At 40.0% G+C, this 23673-nt stretch overlaps 1 protein-coding gene across 5 annotated transcripts in view; it reads left to right on the plus strand.

Moving 5' to 3' along the window:
* The window catches only part of Acaca (acetyl-CoA carboxylase alpha), a 270437-nt gene that overhangs the window by 218210 nt on the left and 28554 nt on the right, over positions 1–23673 (plus strand). For all 5 annotated transcript variants that reach the window (XM_048365118.1, XM_048365120.1, XM_048365123.1 and 2 more), the window contains 5 exons: positions 10889–11032; positions 11620–11740; positions 14940–15036; positions 18788–18884; positions 20623–20758. In XM_048365118.1, the coding sequence (XP_048221075.1) occupies positions 10889–11032; positions 11620–11740; positions 14940–15036; positions 18788–18884; positions 20623–20758 (595 nt within the window). The remainder of the gene's footprint in view (positions 1–10888; positions 11033–11619; positions 11741–14939; positions 15037–18787; positions 18885–20622; positions 20759–23673) is intronic.

The following is a 23673-nucleotide window of genomic DNA, read 5'->3' on the forward strand; positions in this document are numbered from 1 at the left end:
GAAGATGTGTATTTATTTAAAGCCAGAAAACCATATTAGGCTAGGAAGAGCAATTTTTAAAAGACATTATATATTATAACATTATATAAGATTACATATCGGGGCTGGGAATATGGCCTAATGGTAGAGTTGATTGCCTCATATACATGAGCAAAGTGGCGCTGTGGCTCGAGAAGTACAGTGCTAGCCTTGAGCAAAAAGAAGCCAGGAACACAAGAGCAGTGCTCAGGCCCTGAGTTCAAGCCCCAGGACTGGCAAAAAAAAAAAAAAAGATTACATATCATGATATGTAAAATTATATCTATTAGTGAAATTAGGAATGAAAGTGGTATGTGATACTTAAAATTTATCTTGTTTTGTGACTAGATTATAGAAAAGTAAATCCTATGTGCTGTTGTTCACAATCATAAGTGGCCATAGAATTGTTATTTGGGGCAGTGAAAAAATTCTCAAAAGTCTAGCCACCCAACCATTTCCTCTCTGACACCTTTGTCAAATATTCATTTAGCTGTGTTTGAAATTTTCAGGTTTAAAAAAACCCTCTTTTTTTTTTTAACCCAATCCATCCCCTTTATCTATATCAACTTCTTCTTGATCAAAATCTCTTTCTGTTATATAGACAGACTGTTTTCTATTAAAAAGCATTCAAAATCAAAGTCTTACTTTTCTGATATGACCTACGGGGAATTGAACAGAACCAAAGATTTTTCCAGGTCTTTGCCTCACAATTTGATCCTGTCTGAAAAGTAAATTTAGTAAAGATGAAAATGCTGTTTTAAGAGAAAAAGGTGCTATATTTATAAATAATACTTTTTGTCTGTTACCAATATGAAGTAAGTAGTGATTATAAGTGAAAAAAAAAAGACAGTTAAAACTTAATCTAATTTGAATTTATGCTGTGGACCCTTAGGGGTCTCCGCCACAGTGTCTCACAGAAGTTTTCAATCCCAGTTATCTACTGCTTTGCCATTAATCTGCCCTGCCAAAAGTCAGGATTGCAATATATGGTTGGAGGATAGGTCTTATTTGAGCTAAAATTCAGTGAGTCCAAGATTTGGTAGAATCAGTGAAGATGATATAGACTGAGGTACTCAAAGCCTTTAGGATATACAAACAAAAGCCAAACTGCTAGAATTTATTGCCCTCTCACTTCAGTGAACAGTCCCTGGCTGACCTCATCCATGTTGACCTCCGATACATCTTTACCCCATCTCCAAAGTGTCCATTTCAACTTTGAGGATTCTGATGTATCTTGAGTATTAGAGTAAGGAATTGTCCCTACTTCACACATTCAGTGGCACACAGTCTCTGCTTGCTTCCTGGCTTTACAAAAGCATTGCCCCTGAACTCAAACTAAGTACCCACTTAGGTCTATGAACACGGTCCCTTAGGCAGAACTATTTCTTTAGCTGCTTCATTTTCCAGTCACTCATTTGTTACACCTTCACATGGTAGATTTCCTTCACTTTCTTCACATGTTCATAGCTTTGTCTTAGTAGATCAGTGTTAGCTTGAAGCTTGCTACTCTGACAGCCCTCCCTTCTCCCTTCAACCTTTCTTCTCCCCCAACCCCAGCCAGAAACTCAAGTAAATTAGCTTCTCACCCTTGCCCCCAAGTTTAAAAAAAAAAATCCCATATTCCTCCAACAGTGTCTGCTCTTGGATTTGCAGTCAGCAGCCATCTCCAATAACCATCAGGCTGTCAGCTTTGCAGCTCCCCACTACCTCCCACCTCCCCCATCACTCACTAGAGGAAAAAGAGAGCTAGAGCAAGAGCTTGAAATATATCATGCAATAGTGTATCATGAATTTGTTGTGAATCACAGCGGTGAAGCAGGTTTATTTATTTCTGAGACCTTAAATCAATACAAAGTAGGTCTCTTAGTTCTGAAGCTGGGATGGAGTGTGAAAAAATGAGCCCATTGTACTCTTAAAACTTTGGGGAAAGGAGATGACAGCTATATAATTCCATTTACCAGGCACTAGGGGCTTTAATGTGAAGGTGACAGGGAGCTCTTTGTGCATTTAGAGCACCATATCTTCTAAATAAAAGATCTGTAGACCTGATAGTGGAGCATAGCTCCAAGTTTAATAATCTCCAAGCATTAGACCAAGCCAATATGTTCCCAAGTCAGAGAGGTCCCCCCTAAACACTCATAAATTAAAAGTGTAAGAACTGCACACGTTGGTAGATTAGAAATGCAAGGACTCCAGTCTTTTCTGAGAAAGACAGACCTGGGCCCTTGCTGTGCACAGACTGCTATGTATTCAAATATGATAAAGACCTGGGAAGTAAGACTGTTTAGAAACCTGACTCCTGGCTGTTCATCATGCCAGGGAATGTCCCCTGTGCATGGATCCAAACCTACCCATGTCCTCATTCAGAGTGGCCATCCCACAGTCTAATCAGCTAATGTACACAGTCAGAAGTGCTGAATTATGAAAGGAGAAGCTTTAAGAGCTTTTTAGATTGAACTACAGATTACCATGCCTGGACTTCAAGGTTTTTTTGGTTGATTCTTGGCTGATTCCTAATTTAAATAATGTCCCAGCATCTGGGATATAAGCCCACTAAAATAGTATGCACATCTGAGAAATTGAGAAATCAACGTTATTAAAGAAAAGAATCCACCTAAATTTAACCAGCAGCATAAGATGCAAATAAGAGCAGTCAAGACCATTGGAACATATAATCAACTTGAAAAATCATCATTTTCTATCTGCCCATTGATAAAATATACTTTTTCTCAACAGATAAAACAGATGTATGCAGCTCAGTAGAGCAGCCCTAATATAATATGGCTTTGGAGTAGAGTTATTAGGTTAATTCTAGCCCAAGTAAAGACTTTTGGAAAGGGAAGGAGGAAAAGAAAACTCAACTAACATCTACATGGGGGACCAGTAAAACAGTAAGAAAATTGAGCCACTTGTCTTGTTTAATAAAAAACCACTACACATTATAATGTCAATAAGAAAGATTTACTTATAATAGTGATCAAAGTGATCAAAAAGTTGAATTTGTATAGCCCACTAAGAATCGTAGTAGTTCACATGTATTTATTGTGTGAATGTTATATATAAAGCTGTTCTTGTGTTGTGGAGATACAAATGTAATTACTGCTTTCATGGAGCTTAAAATTTAGGCCAAAAGACGAGTGTTGAATTCCACTTTCAGTAAAATTAAAATTTAGCTACACTGTAAAAAGTCTTAGCTTTCATGAAAAACAATGTCAAAATTCAAACACTAAAACTATAACCAACAATACACTTTTCATGGGCTCTACAGGTAAAACTAAAATGAGAAAACACAAAAAGTCTTCAGAGTTGAAGAGTCATCCTACTCCTCAAGAAGCCAGGCTTTTTACCAAGCACGGAACTGGTGCTTGGCCACTGTGGGCATGGGCAGTTGGTCACATAGCCCCCTTCCTTCAATACCAGTCTATTGAGAAAAATCAGTATATGATTAAAAAATGGACTTAATTTATCCTATCTTTAATAAGTATGTGCTTAATAAAAGACTAGTGTTCAGACTATATAAAGAATTTTCAGACCCAAGTTCTAGCAGCTCATGCTACTCAAGGAGGCAGAGTGCCCGAGGATCATTGTTCAAGGGCAGCCTAGGCAGAAAAGTCAGCTAAGACTCTATCTCATTTTAGCAGAAAAGTGGGGCTAGAGGCATGGCTCAGTCGGATATCAGCCTAACAAGTTGAGCAAGCTTGAGGCTTTGAGTACTGCCTCCTTCCCCCCCACCCCCACCAAAAGCCAATCGGCTGGTCGTTCATACCTATTGTGTTTACTTAGGAAGATGAGATCTAAAGATCAGCATTCAAAGCCAGTCTGAGCAGTATGGTCCATGAGATTCTTAGGTCCAGTTAACCAGCAAAAAAGAAAATGGAAGCATGGCTAAAGTAATAAAACATCAGCCTTAAATGAAAAAAATCAAGTGAGGGCATGAGACTGAAGTGAAGCCCCACTCACCCAAAAAAGGAATTCTCAGAACTCAATCCTAAACAATAAAAACATGCATGGGCAAGAAATTTGAATAGACATGTCCCAAAATACATCAGGATGAAAAGTAACTGTATGAAAAGATGCTTATCATTGTTCATTAGGGAAATGCTAATTAAAACAACAATTGACACCACTAAATTTTCCCCAAAATTATTGTTTGTTTTAAAGGTGTTGAGGATCTAATCTAAGGCAAGCATTCTACTACTGAACTCATTCCCAGCCCTAGACTTAAAAAAAGTTTAACAGACAAATTTCAAGTGCTGATGAAGATGCTGTATTATGACATGCTATATATTACATACTTTTATATTGTTACATTATTAATGAGAATGTGAAGGGGATATGACCATTTTGAAAAAGGTGTGCTTTTGGTGTTTGTGTTTTTATATACTTCGCTATACACTTACAATACAACTTAGCAGTCCTACACCTTTGCATTTACTCAACAAAAGTGAAAACATACTGTTTATACAGACACCTGTATGTGAATTTCTATAGAAGTTAGGTTTTTGTTATTTTTTGCCAATCCCTGGAGCATGTACTCTGGGCTTATGGGCTCTCCCTGAGCTTCTTTTGCTCAACGTAAGTACTCGGCCTCTTGAGCCACAGTACCACTCCTGGCATTTTTTGAGTAGTTTATTGGAGATAAGAGTCTCATGTTGTTTCTTGCCTGGTCTGGCTTACAGATCCTCAGATCCCAGCATCCTGACTAGCTAGGTGTGATCCACCATCACCTGGCCTAGAAGTTAGTTTTAATCTCACTAAACTGGTAATCTCTCAAATGTCCATCAGCTGAAAAACATTTGAATGACTTGTGGTACTTCCATGCAATGAAAGTAACTACTGATACCTGCATCAGTATGAAAGAATCTGATGCCCTATTCTAACCAAAGGAAGCTAAACTTAAAGGACTATATACCATGTGACCTCATTTATATAACATTCCACAAAAAGCAACAGTGTTGAGGGAGAAAGCAGGCCAGTGGTTGTTAGGGGTGGCAGAAGGGGATGGATTACAAAGGAGCATGAGGGATCTTCTGGGGGTGATAAAAATGCTCTCTGATTTCTTTGAGGAAGTTATATGACTACATGTGTTTGTCAGCATTCATAGAGTTGTGCACTTTAAAATGGACAATATTGTTTTATGTAAACTATACCTCGATAAATTAGATGTTATTTAAAATGTTAAATATTTCCATACTTGGAATTGATTTCTTGTCAGTACTCTCTAGTCTCTAGCTAAATGAGAAGTTGATGGATTCTTGGGATGAGTGATTTCTTTTGGCAGTCAGCTTTTTCTCCAGAAGCCTACACTTTTTCTCCTACATTTGACAGGCAAACTATCATGTGGCTCTTCACTATCCCTTACATTAAAAATGAGTTTCTGTTCCTTACCCTCTCTACCTTCAATCCTTATCGTTGTTCTGCTAACTAATAAATCCTTGTTCTCCAGTGAGAACACCTCAGTAAGCAGGCCTTCCAGTGCTGTTTCTGGCATGTATCTTGGCCTCCTTTTGGCATCTTTTCCTACCACTGGTAGCATAGTCTCTCTCTGCCCCAATTTATTCTTTGGCAAACCCAATCATCACTTCATAATTTGTTTATTACAGAGAGATTTTTGTGGGCTAAAGATGTGACTCAAGTGACAGAGAGCACCTACCTATAGAGATTTTTGGTCTTAACTCCATCTCTGGCTCAAATTATGCACTTTTCTGGACCTTCAGGTTTAATGTCATTGAGTCTGTTCTCTACCTCATCCCTAATCTACCAGCCAACAGTCAGCTCTCCAGTTTGTCGGTGACAGTATTGGCAGTGAAGGTGGAGAAGTAACCCTATGACTGTGTATTTTGGAACACTTAACATATTCTTGGTCACAGAGGCACTGTTCCTGTCTCCCTAGAGATTTAATTCCATTCACTCTTAGATATATTCCTGGAGAAACATTTGCACAGTAATATGTGCTGCACCACTTAAAATTGTTAATTGGAGATTGAATTACTTGTCAGCTTTTAAAAATGTAGTCCTTTCAGGTCAAGGAGGAGGATGTTAGCAGCACTGAGGAGATGAGCTATTACATTTTTCTTTCCCTTCCTCTTTTCACTCCCCCTCCCTATCCTCTTTCATCTTTCTGTTGCCTTATTTTACCACTTTTCCCTTACACTCACTCTTTCACATATCTGTTTTTCTTTGTGTCTTAGCCAAACCGTTACCAATAATCTGGCAAATCCCAGAGTGATTTTTAATACCTAGAATCATGGATGAAGTCAGTGATGATGATTGCTCAGTAAATTTACAAAACACCTCCTTAGATCCTCTTGAGAATGGAAATATCATAATGAGAAAAGGATTGCAATAAGGACTCCACTTTTGTATAGCCTAATGCCTGGATGGGAAGAATTTTGTACTCTATGCTTCTTTAAATAGAAGATGCCTTAACCCACTAAGGATTGTCTTAAAGGGGGGAAAGCAGCAGTAGATTTCTTTTTGTATTTCACCATCGATATGCATCATTATTTTTCACATCTTAGCACATGATTGCAAATGTTTGTATATAAGTCTAAAGGTCCCTAACATAATGCATGTATCAGGACAAAAGCAATTTTCTAAAAAATTGAGCTAAGTTGCATCTATGAAACTTGGAAATCCAAATGCCTGTGCTGACAAATATCCTGACAAGTAAATACTATGCTCGTTCAGTATTACATAGTGATTTCATTTGCACAAAACCTCACAATGCTGTGCCACTTCAGTCAAATGTCTGGAGCACTGGGAAAGGAAGAACGTGTTTATCTTGATCTCCAAAAAGGGATTTAAGGGCAAGAGCAGGCGGTATATTAGACTGTTTTCATTGCCTGTCAGCTATGGTAAACCTGAGCTGTCTACAATGTCTCTAGATAAGCAGCAGTAGCAGCAGAGGCCTTACCATGTATGTATGACTGCATTCATTTTTACCTCTTATGTATCTCAGAATTTCTAAAGGCTCTGTTAGCATCCTTGGTGGAGCCTTTAGCAATTGCATCTCTGCTAATCACTGGCTTTTATGTGGTGCCTTAATTCTGAGGTCAGCCAGCTCAGTGACTGGAACGTTGGATGAGGTTTAACTTTTTCAAGAGACTATGGAGATCCCCCTTCCTCTCAGATTCAGCCTTTATCCAGCTCTGCTGCCTGAGCATTCTTCAGCAGAGGATCACAAGATGGTGGTGTTGCTGCTCCACTTAGAGATAAAGGGCAAAGGGGACCTCAGGAATGTCACCTCCTGTTTAAATGGCTCCTGTGTTGAAATGCCAATTGATGTTTATTAGGCAGAAGTATACAAAGTTTGTACCTTCAATAGAAAATATATGTGAGAGGGATAATTTGGAAACTGAAACATTGTAAGTAAGGTGACTAATATAGAAATGCCTGTGTTGGGGATTAAAGAGTGATAAAGGAAGCTTGCCTGCTTGATGAAGTAGTGTGATGATGAGAGCTGTTGATCCCAGATTTTTCTGTTGAAGGTTGGAAGGCCAACATATTGAAGGAAAGAGCAATGGTTCTCTGGGGGCTCTTGTCATCTTCCTAAAGGCTGATTAGGATTTGTGTGATCATTTCAGAATTAGGCAGAATGGATTTTGTCCTGGCCCACATTCTGCTTCCTTCGTTGGAGCTTTTGTTGTGAAGTATTCTAAAATCATTAAAACCACTTGAGTCAGCAACGGCCCCTATAAATCAGGACCTATTGTGTGTGCCCTCATCCTACCAGTGTATACTCCAAACCTGCACTGCAGATGAAGGGGGTGGGGGCGGCTGGGTAACTGCTTTCTCCTCACTGATTGTTAAGTAGCTGTGATTGTTGCTGTTTGTTTGTGGTTAGTGGAGCAGGTTTCATTTCTATTTGTCCATCTCCACCTCCATTTCCAAAGATAATGCTGATCAGAGACGGTTCTTAAATGCTCTATTAGTCTAGCCTATAATTATTTTTTCTTACTTCCAAATTAAATGAATCTTCTCAGATGAATGACATTTCTTGAGCTTAGACATACTGTTCTTGGTTGCAGTAAACTCTAGTTAGATTTCTTTAGAACCCAGAGGAGAAGGGATGTAGAAATGCTGTTTCTTTTCCAGAATAGTGCTATATAGCATCAGAGCATTCCATTTTAGCTTGGAAAGAGATGTGGTAGATTTTGAACTTACTCCTTTCAAATTTTTCTTATTTTTATTCTAAAAATATAGTATAGAGAGTTAGTAGAAGTATATATGGTTCAGTGTAGATAGAATGTGTGCTGTGTTTCAGTCCCCAGCTTGTACACTAAAAGGATAGGGTCAGTAACAGAACCTCTCTCTGGAACTGGCTCTTCTCCTCCTTGTAATAAGAGGAAATGACATATGAGGAAACTACATTTTATTTTTACCAGTCCTGGGACTTGAACTAGCACTGTCTCTGAGCTTCTTTTTGCTCAAGGCTAACACTCTACCACTTGAGCCACACAGTGTCACTTCCAGCATTTTCTGTGTATGTGGTATGGAGGAATTGAACCCAGGACTTCATTCATGCTAGGCAAAGACTCTACCACTGAACCACATTCCCAGCCTTAACCCAGCCCCAAGGACAGTGCATTTTAAACAACAAAGTAGCTCTTGGTCTGCTTTGATCCCTTTTTCAAAGCTTAGCTCTTGGTTCATTACTGAGTTTAGATTTGTATACAATTCTACTGGCTGGACAATATCAAATATTAAAGATAGGGCAGAAAACAAGGTTTGAATAGAAAATGGCTCTTTTTAGGCAACATTGAGTACTTGGCTCTTGATATAGATTGTGAATATCAGATATACAGGGTCAGCACAGTGTCTCCTCTTTATCCCCTTTTCTTCACTCCAATTTTATTTTGATAATTAAAAATACTGCTGATCAGACTGAATGACTTCTAGCAGAGAGGCAGTCTGTCCCAGAAGGACCAGTTTTGGGCCATCAGGTTTATGACGACCATAAAACCAGAGCCAGATCAGAGCATGGCCTCCCTAAGTGATGGGGTTTCTGCCTCCACCAGGGTCTCCTGCCGACTGGCTGCTTGGGCTATTTGTTTGGGTTGGGGTTTTTTGTTTTTGTTTTTTGCTGTTTTGTTTCCTGATTCATGTAAGAGTGTGCATGTGTGCGCACACTTTAAAGATAGAAATGAAACAGGTATGTAATGTCCTCTGCCTGTTAGAAAGACTAAAGCCATAAAAATAACAAACGGCGTGTATTTGCTAGAATGTCAAAGTTATGAGTTTATTTTGTAATGATGTGCTCCTGCCTTCATGAGGTAAACTGGCCGTGGCGGAGGTGTTATTAGTAATATGGACTCAGTGGAGCAGAAAGCCGAGTGACCGGGAGATCAGTGTATCAGTCAGAGAGAGGGCAAATGGAAAGAGACAGCAGGAGAATGAGAAAAGAGCCGCAGCGCCTGGGCTGAGATTAAAGACGGACTGAGAGGAGGATGGGAGCCCAGTGGTCAGATATGGTCTCCCCTGTTCACGGGGCTCCTTCAAAGGAGCTGCCAGCATGTTGCTCAGCTTGTGGCTGCCTGTAAAGGCTTGTTCTCTCTGCTTCCTTATCAAAGAAAGCAGTAATCTGAGAGCAATTTTGCTTTCCATATTCTTTTCAGAAAACTCTCTTATGCCCTTGCTAGCTGAAGTTAAATGAAACTAAGGCCAGCTGGGTCACAGTGAGGTTATTACTTTAGTCACAACTTCTTCAGCCTTTGGAAAGCCTTGGTAGGGATTGACCATACATGCAGGGGAACCTTTTAAAGCACCCAACAAGCAAGGGCCAATTGGGAATATACAGTTACAATTGGCTATTCCTTAATTTATTAGATTCTCCCCAGAGACTGAAAATGAATAAAAGTTGGTAAGGAAGAAAATTTGTTTTGTTATTTTTTTTAGAGAGGAGAAAAGGAAAAGAAAAGTGAAAAATACAGTAAGCACTCCACAACTGGTTAGAGCTCTCCAGGGCTACCCTAGATGACTGGCAATTACCACACACTCAGCAGTTTGCAATAGTCAGTGATCAGGCTGCCCGGCTTCCATCTGCTGGGTCAGAAAACCTCCCTCCTGAAAGAAATTATTAACCAATCTTCAAGGGGGAAAGAAACCCTACAATTTCCAAGTCCAAGAATATTTCTTCTTCTATTTTTCTTCTTTAAAGAAAACTTTGTGATTTCCAATTATAGGTGCCCTTTGACCTGACAAGGGTTAAACTCCTCCAGAGAGACACTGGGATGAGGTCTTGAATTCCCACCAGCCTTGGGAGGAAAGGAAGGATGGAAGAAAAGCAGGCTAGGGAATAAATCACAACCCTGCACCCAGCACACAAAGAGGACTTGTGTGTGCCGGGTGAGCTGCTTCAGGATTTTACCAGCCTTAGGGGCTGTAAGAAAAAAAGCTAATCCTTTAAAAAAAAAAAAAAAGAGGAACTCAAACCTCCACAGGGTTTCTTTAACAGACTCATCACTAAAGATGGTCAAACAATAGACATGTTACCTCGTGTGTGTGCGCGTGCACGCATGTGCATGTGCATGTAACAGCTCTACCAGACTTGCATGTGAAAAGGTGGCCTATGCCTCACAGTCCTAACCTACACACCATTGCAATTTCAATTCTAAGTGTGCTCCCCATATCTACAGCTACTTAGAGGTAAGGAGGCTTATGGGATTCTAAAAATGTACATAATTGCTAAAAATCTCTTTCTAAGTTTTTTTTTCCCCTCTTCATGAGTACGGTCCTTATAGTCCCGCAGAATAACCCACAGTAGCTAGAATCTCTGTCTTACAGGGAAATGAAACTGTTTCAAGGATAATTATGAAATAAACGCTGTCTTTATTTCTGCAGACCCAAATGTGTCTTGTCATTTTTCTAGGTTCTCGGGCGAGAAGTGTACACCTCCAACAACCAGCTTGGGGGCATCCAGATCATGCACAACAATGGGGTCACCCACTGCACTGTATGTGATGACTTTGAAGGGGTTTTTACTGTTCTGCACTGGCTGTCATACATGCCTAAGGTGAGACCTTACCCACCATTACCACCCCAGCTCACTGGGTCTGTGGTACTATCTTTATGGTTGAGGAGTTGGTTTTGTATGTTTGTGTGTGTGTGTGTGTGTGTGTGTGTGTATGTGTGTGTGTATAATGGAATATTTCTTTGAAAGCTGTTAATTCCTTTTTTTTTTTTTATCTTAAAGCTATTTTCTACCTAAAATGCCTTTGAATTTCATTAGTTAGGTCCCTTTCTAGTGCTTTCCAGCCACGGACATTTTCATGAGTAATTTAGGCTCAGACCTAACATAGTAAGGATTCCTAGTAACCATAGTCTGTCCTCTGGGGAGCTTCCCAGAAAGCAGAGGCACATTGAATCATAATCAAAATGCAATAATTTATGCCAGCATCCTAAAAGACTTGAGAGTTGTGCAAGTTCCTCAGCATGTAACTGGGATGCATCTGGTGATAGAGACCAGTAGGTATAATTCTGTATGTGGACCCTGTTTGTTTGTTTGTTTTCTGTTGTTCCTGAGTTGAGGTATAAGACTGATGTTCACTGATTATTGTGTTCTCTCTCTTTCTCTTCCTACCGCCCCCAATCTTTCTTTAGAATGTTCATAGTTCAGTTCCTCTCCTGAACTCCAAGGACCCTATAGATAGAATCATCGAGTTTGTTCCCACAAAAGCCCCATATGATCCCCGATGGATGCTGGCAGGCCGACCTCACCCAAGTATGTATATGTTGAAAGAACCTTGGCTACCTTGCTTCTCAAGCTTTTAATCTTCTTTCCAACACGATCCAATTCTTGCACAAAAGTATGTAAGAAATCAGAGCTTCTTAGAAACAAGGATGGTCTAAAAACAGCATTATGAAGAAAATGATAGGGAAATCCTTCATGAACAAATGAAACATAAGAAATTTATAAATAACCCATTGAATCATAGCCAGTATAGTTACTGATTTATGCTATTTGTTATTAAAGCACTTACTATTCAGTAGGCTCAAAGACTTTAAAACCAATAAAATATGAGCTGTAAAATTATGGACTTTTAGGAATTTTTCTTTCAATTTTAGGAATCAAACCCATAGCCTCATGCATGTTAGCTGTTTTACCACTGAACTACATCCCTGTCCCAGAACCAGAGTCTTTAGCCCATTAGCATCCCATAGAGAGAGATTAATCAAGTCAGCTTTTAGGAAATATCTTTAAATGCAGAATGTGACTACATTCTTCTCCACAAGCTATTCCTGAGCACCTCCCCTACACAGGGTATATGGAATACTGGAAATAGTATTGCTATTTTTATTTGTCCGTCCATTTGGCTGTTCTAGCAAACCTCTTTTCTCAGGAGACTCTTTTGTAAAGTCCCAAGTCTCTGAGATGCTTTTTTTTTTTTTTTTTTTTTTTTTTTGCCAGTCCTGGGGCTTGGACTCAGGGCCTGAGCACTGTCCCTGGCTTCTTTTTGCTCAAGGCTAGCACTCTGCCACTTGAGCCACAGCGCCACTTCTGGCCGTTTTCTATATATGTGGTGCTGAGGAATCAAACTCAGGGCTTCATGTATGTGAGGCAAACACTCTACCACTAGGCCGTATTCCCAGCCCCCTGAGTAGTTTTTTGAGTAGTTTATTAGAGTTGACCGTCTCATGAGCTTTCCTGTCTGGGCTGGCTTCAAACTGCAATCCTCAGGTCTCAGCCTCCTGAGTAGCTAGGATTATAGGTGTCAGCAAAAGCACCTGCCTGAGACTTCTTATGACTAATTATATCATAGTAGTGTTCTCCCTGCCTCTTACTTTTATATGAGGTTATGATAAGAACAATAAACCTAATATCTGCCTCAAAATCCAGGACTTTTCTGAGAATGAAGTAGACTTCTAGAATTCAGAAGGTTCAAGCAAGCATTTCTCTGAGAAATATAAAGGAACCATTTTAGCAGGCTTCTAAATTCCATGTCTGAAGTAAGAATGATCTGCCCTTTGGGAACTGTGAAGCCCAACCACAGTAGCCAATGGTTCCCTTTCCCCTAATATTTCTGAACATTTCTGTTTTAAAATTAATTCTGTAATTCAAAATCATTAGTGTTGAAGTAAGAACCATAAAATGATCCAAGCATATACAATTAAAAATTTAGAATCCTGATGCCCTAGGAATTTGATTTGCTACTTTATTAAAATCTCAGCTCCTCATCTAGGCACTGGTGGCTCACACCTGTAATCCTAGCTACCTAGGAGGCTGAGCTCTGAGGACTGTGGTTCAGAGGGAACCTGAGCAGGGAAGTCCATGAGACTTTTACCTCCAGTTGGCCACCAGAAAACTGGAAGTATAGCTGTGGCTCAAAGTGGTAGAACACTGGACTTGAGCAAAATAACCCAGGGACAGTGCCCAAGTCCTGAGTTCAAGCCCCATGACTGACCAAAAACAAAAACTAAACTAAGCTACTTGCCAGACATGATGCCTGTAATCCCAGACTCGGGAGGCTAAGAAGAGAGAATCTTGAGTTCAAGGCCAGTCTGGACTGCATAAACCCTCTCAAAAAAAAAAAAAAAAAAAAGATTGAGTTCCTTTTCCAATATGGGATGAATAGAAGTGTGTATGTGTAGGTGGGCATTATCCTGTCTGTTATTAATGAAATCCACGAAATGAAATGAAATTTGTGATAAACTAAGTTTTCTGGGGGTTTTGGGATAATATTTTTTTCATCAACTCCCTAGTAATTCATCCTGCTGTCTATGTGCAGCTAACACTCGCTCCCAAATCGAATGACTTCAGATTTTAATTTAGTGGAAGCGTTAAAGAAAGCAGATGATTCCCTGTGATAAGTTAAAGCAGATATCTTCTAGGTGAAAAGTTAAAGTCATTTATTAGAGGAGATAGTGCTGTGATATTCTTCAAACTGACGCCCAACACGAGACCAGAATCTAAACGATCAGCTTTGGGCTCACGATAGAGAGATAATTTTGAAATGGATGATCACATTTTACACCGGGGCCATAGAGGCAAGGAATGTAGAACACAGTAATTACAAGTTTAGTCTTGATAAAACACTCTCCATCCTGTTTAAGTCAGCAGAGGTTAGCTTGCTTGGATCTCCACTTTTAATTGGTTTTGGACTTGGGTTTTTAGAGGGTAGAGGGCCATGTTCAAATTAGAAGAATCACTGAGAAACTGAGCTGAGAGGGCAAACAGTTATTTGCAGAAGCCTTCATGGGCATTTGGTCAAACATTCATACCTGTGGAACAAAAGTTTGTCTTAAACTAGGATGTTGAAGTCACATGTACAAGGGAGACTAGTGGAGTAAATGTGTGCAATCTGAACCACATTTGTGCCCTGTGAAGGATATGTATGGTCATGTCTGTCTTCTTGAAGAAAGATAATTCTTTGTCAGCTATAAATAAAATGGATCTATCTTGTTGCTGTTATAGCAGAGAAACTGAATCTCTTTTCTCTTCCCCAAATTTGGCTCTTCATCTGATCATTAATACTTACTGCTTGGCTGTTTTCATCTTTCCATGAAAATCATTGAAATCAAAATTATAAGGCAAGTTTTAAAATATAAATAGATGTGTTAAAAGCGTCTTTAATGACTTGGCTGCCTTTTGACAAATGTTTATGGTGACTTGAAAAGAAAAACAAGTTATTTATTTAAAAGCATTCAAACTCTTCTAGCTAGCGGAACCCCATCGTTTAACAATAAATGATGCTTTTGCTGATAAATGACTCTTTTATACAGACTAACAAATGAAATAGGATATGATGGCTGGAGGCAGATAAACATTCAGCTGCCAAATGCTTTTCATCTATTATAATATGCTTAAAAACAACATACTCCCCAAAAGAATCCCCCAAAACCTACCTTAAATTAATCAGTTCCAATGCATTGTCAATGAATTGATTTGTCTTTATTCTTTGTTTTCTTTTTTCCTTCTGTAGCCCAGAAAGGTCAGTGGTTGAGTGGATTTTTTGACTATGGATCTTTCTCAGAGATTATGCAGCCCTGGGCGCAGACTGTGGTAGTTGGTAGAGCCAGGTAAGAACTCTGTTCGGAAGTTCTTTTTCCTTCCATGTAAAAATAATAAAGAACTGTGACTACTGAGATTTTTTTTAACCAATAATATTCTTTGTCTAAATTTTGCACAAATACTAGATTATAGCCATTCACAAGGCAGCCTAACTAGAGTGTGGTTCCCAGTAGTACTTTAGTATAGTACTCTAATGATGCGTTTAATCTGAAGGCTGATTTGGGCATTATTTGCTTTATAAAATGGTATGAGAAAGGAATGTACACCTATACTCCTAGCTTCTTGGGAGGTAGAGAGTGGAGGATCACAGCCTAGCCAAAAAGTTAGCAAGATCTTATCTAGATAAATGAACAGGGTATGCCTATAACTACAGCAGTCTGGGGAGACTTAAGTAGGAGGATTTTAATCTGAGGTTGATCTTGGACAAAAATGTAAGACCCTATCTAAAAACAAAGCAACAAAATCTAGGGACATTGGTCAAGTGGAAGAATACTGCTGAGCAAGTGTGAGGCCCTAGTTCAAACCCCATGTAACATCAAAAGGAAAAAAAAAGGATAAATAAAGTCATACAAGTTGGTCCAATAAAAGCTCTTCAGGATCTGCAAAGATCACCTGTTGTAGCCATAGTCCTCCAGCAACTTCCCTTCCCACAAAGACCACTTTCTCTCAGAAGCATGTGGTGAGTGAATCACAGAGAGATTCATATGTTCCTCCAAGCTCCCTGAGAGTTCCTGGCATCCAGATTCTTTAAGTATCTTTTGTATAGTCTTGGATTAGATTAAGATTTGAATCACAAAAAAAATTTAAAAAGGTTTACCTGAAACAGGAGTTAAGTAAAATACGCTGGAATGGGTTGCTGGGATACCTATATTTTTCAAGTGAGAAATGGAAGTTTCTATTAAATTTTAATACCCACTCTAAGAAGTGCTTCACTCAACAGCAAGCTCTGCACGAAATAATCTGCAGCACTCACTATAACGAGCACCTGCCAAGGCTGATCTTAATCTAGTTCTGTGCTGCAGACATGCTGCCCGAGGGACCCGCATCAGGGGGCTCACCTTCCTCCCGGGGGCAATCAGTTTTCCTTATCTTGGGGAAAAAAGGCACCTGCTCAAGATTCTCCAACATGCCACATTGGCTTGAGATTTAGATCCTAGCCTTGAAAATAATTCTAGGCTTTGTGGTTCTCTCAGTGCAGCAGGTCAGCACGCCTCATGCTGCCAGTGACAAGGAGCCATCAGATGGCAAATCCCACAGACAGAGTCGTTCACTGTGACTCTAAATAGGAGTCAGGCCTCAAGTCAGCTCAGACAAAAACTAGCAGCTCGTTTCTTCTGAGTCTCAGGTCTTTTTCCTCACCCCAGGCTTCCAGGTCCCAGTGAGAATCACTTTTTGTGCCACTAACATTCTCACTGGGGAGGTAGAGGTGGGATATACACAAGAGCTAGTGCCCTTCCACCCAGAGCTTACTGCTCCTTACACATATCCTCATATCACACCAGGACCAACTTTTTTTTTTTTTAAATTTGGCTTTTATATATTCTCCTTCAGTTTTCCTGTCTATAAAAAGCATGACAGACTTTAAGCCTAACAAAGCCAACCCTCCTTTTAAGGTCATTAAGATCATCCCTTGGGAAATAAAAGAACAATGCTTTACACTTACATTTGGAAGAGTAGGGATTTCTCTGCAACCTAGATCAGTCAAACTTGGATGCTTAGCTTTGCCATTGTTTATTCCAACACCCATTCTGACTTCTTCCTTTCTTTCCATCTGATGAGTTCTGGGGTTCTTACTCCAAACACATACACATGCTCACAAGTATATAAAACAGAAATGGAGCTAGCTTCTTTCAAAAGCAATGGCATTTCGAGAAATAAATATAAATGTATTCTTCTGGGATTGTTACTGTAAGTGCTGCCAAAACTCATCTTTGGTATGTATGTTTGGAATATGTGTGCTATTGGCTGTAAATTGTCTTTTATTATTCCATGGCACCTTGTCCAGGGACACACTATAAAACAAGATGTAGCATCTTCATGTGCTAGCCTGATAAAATTTATATGAAGTATAATAGAAAACAGAAGTTGTTCTGAGCTGTTTTCAAGTTCAATAAATAACTGTAATACTCGGATAAAGATGTTCTTTATTAGGTCACATGGGCCCTAATATATAAGTTATAAGTTACCGATTTAGGATGGCTTTTGCAATTACAAGTTTCCAGTTGGATTATTAATCATTGTGAACAGAAATATTTCTAAACCCTCCTGTGTACCTCCTGCTCGTTGTCTGGTTGTCTGGAGGGCTTTTGATTCTGATTCAGTGCAGGCAAGTGACAAGGGGGTGGGTGGTCTCTACTCACCCCCCGTTAGGCCTCTTGTGATGACAAGAATCCATTTCCAGTAGCCAGTATAATGGCAACTGAAATGTAACCAAAGACCATCCTTCATGGGGAAGTTTGTTATGGAGATGCTGTGGGGAATGAGAGACGATAATCCATCCCAACCCCAAGGAACGCAACTGAGAATGAATATTGATCACATTTTCTACAGTAAGGACTCATCCTATACTTTGTGCCTCTGTGTCTTTCCCTCTCCTTGTCTTTTCCCATCCCACCTTCCCTCCTTCCTTTCTCTCTGAGTTTTCCTTGGAAATCTTATGAGAACCAAGTTGGGAGGGGATCATAGAGCATAGCTGCAGAAACTAAGCCTTTTTTTTTTTTTTGTAAATAACATAGTTTGGAAATTAAATATGTACTTTTGGCGGGGGGGGGGAGGGGAGGGAATATTAGAGTTTGAAGTCTGGCCTTTCAGTTACTAGGAAGGTCCTTCCCACTTATAGCCATATCCCCAGCCCCCTTTGCTTTAGTTGTTTTTTTCAGATAACATTTCAGGACTGGCCTTTGACCACAGTCCATGTAGCTATGTAGTAGGATTACAGGTATGTACCCTAATGCCTAGCTTGTTTTGTTGAGATGGAGGTCTTACTTTTTGCCTTGGCTGGCCTTTAACCACAATTTCTACCTGCCTATTAGTTTAAGTTACAGACAAAAGATACTGTGCCTGGCCAAAGTTTAATATATACTTCTGAGATAGATTATTGCCAAGATTATTACAGAAAAGTATTCCTCATTGTTTCTTTCCACTGAAAACGTTAAGGGATTATTGAATCACTTACCTATCTTGACCTATATTTTTCATCATCCTCATTACATATCTAAATACTTACATACCCAAAGGTAAGACCTATTATACTCTCAGATCCCTGGATCTGCTTTTTAAAAATGGTACCAAGGTCTGAACTCAGAACCTCACACTTGCTGAGCCATACCTCCAACCTTAGAACCACATTATTAATATTACATAGAAAACCACAGCTGTTTCCACTGGGCTAGCATTCATGAAAAGTTCCTGAGTTCTAGAAGGCTTCTAGAACCTTTCATGCATGCAATTTCTCATCTTCTTTACCAAGAGATAGTAAAAACTGGGCTCAGAGATTTCATTTGGTAAGCAAAGAGGCAGATGTGCATAAGCCGTTGAGTCTCACTGTAGAGGCTTCTCTTGTGCAACCCTTAGTTGTACTGGAGTGATTCTGAGGAAGTGAAGACTAATTCCACTCCTAGAAGAATTTGTCTCCCCTGTTGTCTGTGCTTGCTTTAGTTTCCCCCCCAGTGTTGATGTGGTATTGGGAAATAAATGACAGGCTATAATCTGAACATGCACTGGGTTCTTTGTGACTCTTTTTTTTTTTTTCTTAATCAGGCTAGGGGGAATACCTGTGGGAGTAGTTGCTGTAGAAACTCGAACAGTAGAACTGAGTATCCCGGCCGACCCTGCAAACCTGGATTCTGAAGCCAAGGTAGGTCATCTCAAGTACATGGTGCTTGGCATTTCTTCATGCTTCAAGCTTATTTTCCTTCTGCAGTGCCTATGGATATATTGGTAGCATTGCAAATCACCAAATTTTAGAGGGAAGAGCAGTAGCAGTATTTCAGATCATTACGTTGTTCACCTTTAGGATGACTCTAGGTGGACTGTAAGCTAAGTTAGACATAAAAAACAATAGGCCTTTACAGTAGTCTTGGTGATGCTGGAGACCAATCTGGTTTTGCTGGGGAATACCGGCTGAGCTGGCAACACATGCCTGTAATCCCTAACTGCTCTGGAGGCTGACAGCTGAGGATCACTGTTTGAAGCCAACCCAGGCATAAAAGTCCATGAAACTCTTATCTCCAATTAGTCACCAAAAAGGTGGAGCTTAAGAAGTAGAGCACTAGCTTTGATTTTTTTTTTTTGAGTTGCATCTCAACCCAGGCCCTGAGTTCAAGTCTCAGGACTGGAAAGAGAAGGCAGGCAGGTAAGAAGGAAAGGAGGGAGGGAGGGAGGGAGGGAGGCGGGGAGAGAGAGTACAGAGATAATGCTACAGCTTGTGTCCTAGCATACACAGGAAAGCACTAAAGCCAGAATTCATTCTAACAGTGCCAGACATGGACAGCATGGCCTTTTTTTTTGGTCTTTCCTTTTTGAACTGGGGATCAAACCCAAGAGGTTGTACTTGCTAAGCAAGCGCTTTGCCACTGAGCTACATCCCAGCTCTATAGATGGATTATATTTACATCTTGACACCTGTGATAACGGTGAGAGGTAGAGGAGACCAGAGAGGAGACTTTTCAGCAGTGTTACATCACGTGTCTTGACTAAGCGCAATGAAAAAAGGCTGTACTAAGTAAGCAAAGAGGTGGAAAGCCTTGGAGTCTATATAACTGGCTTGTTTTGCAGAATAGTATAATTGGGCCATTTAAAGTTGCCTTTGAGAAGCTGAATGAGAATTCCTAGGAATTAGTGGTGTATCAGGACTCCAAAAGAAGGGTTTTTAATGAGGTCAAGGATCTCAGGTGCTTTCTTATTTTTTATTTCAGAGATGATACTCTTGATGAATAATAGTTTTTGTTTGATGGCTTGCCTTTGTGTGTATGTGCGTGTGTGTGTGTGTGTGTGTGCGCGCATGCACACACTTGCATGAATGAGCCTGTGTGCGCATGCCTGGGGACTAAGCACTGTCCCTGTTTGGTTTTTGGGGTTTTTCTTGTTTTGTTTTTTTTGTGCTCAAGGCTAATGTTACCACTTGAGCCACAGCCCCACTTCCAGCTTTTCTTTTTTTTTCTTTTTTTCCAGTCCTAGGGCTTCGACCCAGGGCCTGAGCACTATCCCTGGCTTCTTGTTGCTCAAGGTTAGCACTCTACCACTTGAGCCACAACACCACTCCCAGCCTTTTCTGTTTATGTGGTGCTGAGGAATCAAACTCAGGACTTCATACATGCAAGGCAAGCACTTTACCACTAAGCCACATTCCCAGCCCCACTTCCAGCTTTTTTGGGTAGTTAATTGGAGGTAAGAGTCTCATGGACTTTCCTGCCCAAACTGGCTTCGAACCCCAGTCCTAGATTTCAGTCTCCTGAGTAGCTAGGATTACAGGTATAAGCCATCGTTGCCCAGCCTAATTTGACATTTTTTTAATAAAGGCTTCTTCACTTCATAGAGTTTCAAAGTTCTCTTTCAATATTGTTAACTAGCACTTCTTCAATTTTTCCTACTAGATAATCCAGCAGGCCGGCCAAGTTTGGTTCCCAGACTCTGCATTTAAGACCTATCAGGCTATCAAGGACTTCAACCGTGAAGGGCTACCTCTGATGGTCTTTGCCAACTGGAGAGGCTTCTCTGGAGGGATGAAAGGTGATTGGCCTGGCTGTGGGCAGGAAGGGCATCACTGGTTACTGAATAAAAGAGGACAGGAGGTAGGATATACATTCTGTAGGGCCTATGGTTATTCTGACATACTCAAAAGGTATCTTACAGAATAGATAATTCTGGGGTGAGATACCTTTTGAGTTGCATCTCAAATGGAAAAATACGGTATGTTTTGTAATTTCACTGATTATCACAGAATAATCAAATATTATCTAAGTGGGCTACTGTTGTTGATTTAATTTTCACAGGTGGATGTTAGATCATTCTGGTGGTCCTGGGAAATAGGATATACTTGTCTCTGTCCCTGTTTTCTGGTCATTTCCTTCATTCACACTACTCTCTCATGTTCTATAATGATAAAGATAGATTCTAAAATTAACACTAGCTGAAAGAAAATGAAACAAACTCTGTACCAGAGGCTGTTCTTTGTGGCAATTTGTAATATGTTTTATTACTATCCACCAACAGTCCTGAGCCTGTGGCTCTAGCAGATTAGACCATTATTTTATAAAGGCCCTACTCCATGCTATGGGAATGGCTTAGTGATTAGGCAGCCCATGTCATCATTAACCAAGAATCCTCCATGAGCAAAGCCTCTGTCAACAGTCCATGAAGAGCCAAAAGAAACACATTCCATTTCTTACAGTGGTATGGCCCTTGCTCCAATGACAGAACCCCACAACTATGCAAAAGACAGAGACTATGCACTTGGAGGCTGACTAGATTGTGCAAACCTCATTCACTTCAGGATTCTAAGGAAGTAGACAGAATAGGAGAATGGAAGGAGAAGCTGCCATGGTAAGTAATTAGAGAGTGCCCAGAACATAGGAAATTTGAAGCAATGAACACTTACTAGGAAACCTAGTAATAGCATAGGATCACTACTTTCTTCTGAGGAGGAAAACCTTGGGGAAGCTCCCCTTTACAGCCATGTGATGGGAGATAATAAAAAATTTTGCCAGTAAACATTGGCAAATGTTTAGCCTGGCTAGGAAGAACATTATGTGGCTAGACCTCCCTAGCAAAATGTAGACCATATTGATTAGCATGGGGTGAGAAGATGGTGGCAGTGGTTGAGAATCTGCCCTTTGCTAGAGAACTACTATGCCTTGCATTTTTCTTGGGGGAAATATTTGTGTATTTTTTTAAACCATTAAGGTGAGTTTTTTTTTTGTTGTTGTTGTTTGTTTTTAAGACATGAGTCTCACTAGGTGTAGACCATGCTGTTAGCCTTTAACTCAAGATCCTCCTCAGGCTCTTAAGTGTAGGGATAATAGGCATATACCAACATACCTTGCTTAAAAGTGAATTCCTTTTTGACCAAAACAATCAGTAGAAATAACATGAGAAATTGACAGTACAAGTTAAACAAATCAATCCTACACAGTTTTACTAAGATCCTGTGTACAAGGACATGTTAGACATCCAGAGGAAATAAAATAAGTGAAAAACAGGCAGGGCCTCAAGGAGTTAAGAAAAATGTCTTGGCCAGAATGGTGAAGCTATAACATAGAGACAAAATGCCAGAGGGTTCAAAGGAAGACAGTAGCATGTGCAAGCTGGGGAGTATGGGGATACTAATACATGCCTTTCGTTTATAGAAATGAAGTTCATTTAGCACTAGGGATCTCTTGGTCCCCACTTTCTTAATGCTGTGGTTTGTGTTAGGACCTGAGAGGAAAATGCAGTGCTGCTTCTTGTTACTGGTCTCAGGCATTCTTTTTGACACCCAGGAAAGGGACTCAACCTGGCTATCCTGTCCTACCTAGAGTTCAGAGTTCAAAGGTTCCAGAGTTGCCACTTCTAGTAAAAGCTTCAGTTCTGCTTATTTTGGCTGAGGCCCAGTTCTCTGCTAGCCTGTAGCTTTGAAAACAACAATTGAATTTCATTGAGCACCTTTCACCAGAAAATGCTAACCACTGTACACTATCTTACATAGTCATCATTATAAGCACTTCTAAAGTGTAGCTTATATTTCATTTGTCATGGATTAAGCCTTGAAGTAAAATTCCCAAGATAATTCAGCTTACAAATAAGAGTTGAGAGAAGAGTGTAATCCATCCAACTTCAGATTAAGAGAGCCAGAACAGGATCAACTTCAACATCCCTGGAATGACATATTAATGTTTCTGAAAAGTTATAATCCATCTACTTCCACCTTCCCCTCCTTTGGAGAAACCGGCCATGTTTATTGTGAAAAGAAACTTTTAGGGGCTGGGGATATAGCCTAGTGGCAAGAGTGCCTGCCTCGGATACACGAGGCCCTAGGTTCGATTCCCCAGCACCACATATACAGAAAAAACGGCCAGAAAGCGGCGCTGTGGCTCACGTGGCAGAGTGCTAGCCTTGAGCGGGAAGAAGCCAGGGACAGTGCTCAGGCCCTGAGTCCAAGGCCCAGGACTGGCCAAAAAAAAAAAAAACAAAAAAAAAAAAAAGAAACTTTTAGATCTCAGAAATGTCATTTTCCAGCCTAGACTGTATAGCAAGTTCAGAGCCACCCTGTGCTACATAGAGAAACTTTATCTTCAGGAAAAGAAAGGAAGAGGAAATGTTTTTATTGTGATAAACTATATCTTAACCATTTGTGGCATTAGGTATAGTCACAATGTTGTGTGACCATCAACATATCCAAACTTTTTCATCATCTCTTACTTAAACTCTGTACTCATTAATCGGTGACTACCTGTTCTTATTTTACCTTATCAGAATGGAGTTGTTGGCCAGATATAGGCCTGGGCGAGGTTTTCTTTTGAATTTTGGTGCTCATGTGTTCATTTACATACCACATAAGACAAAAAAACATCAGGGAGGACAGAGTGTGTGAAAGTAAGAAGGGAGGACCGGTGTCTTTCTTATTTACATACAGGTCAGGATGTTTCCTGCATATTATCTCATGTAAA

Source organism: Perognathus longimembris, chromosome 17, assembly GCF_023159225.1.
Source record: "Perognathus longimembris pacificus isolate PPM17 chromosome 17, ASM2315922v1, whole genome shotgun sequence".
Taxonomy (NCBI): domain Eukaryota; kingdom Metazoa; phylum Chordata; class Mammalia; order Rodentia; family Heteromyidae; genus Perognathus; species Perognathus longimembris.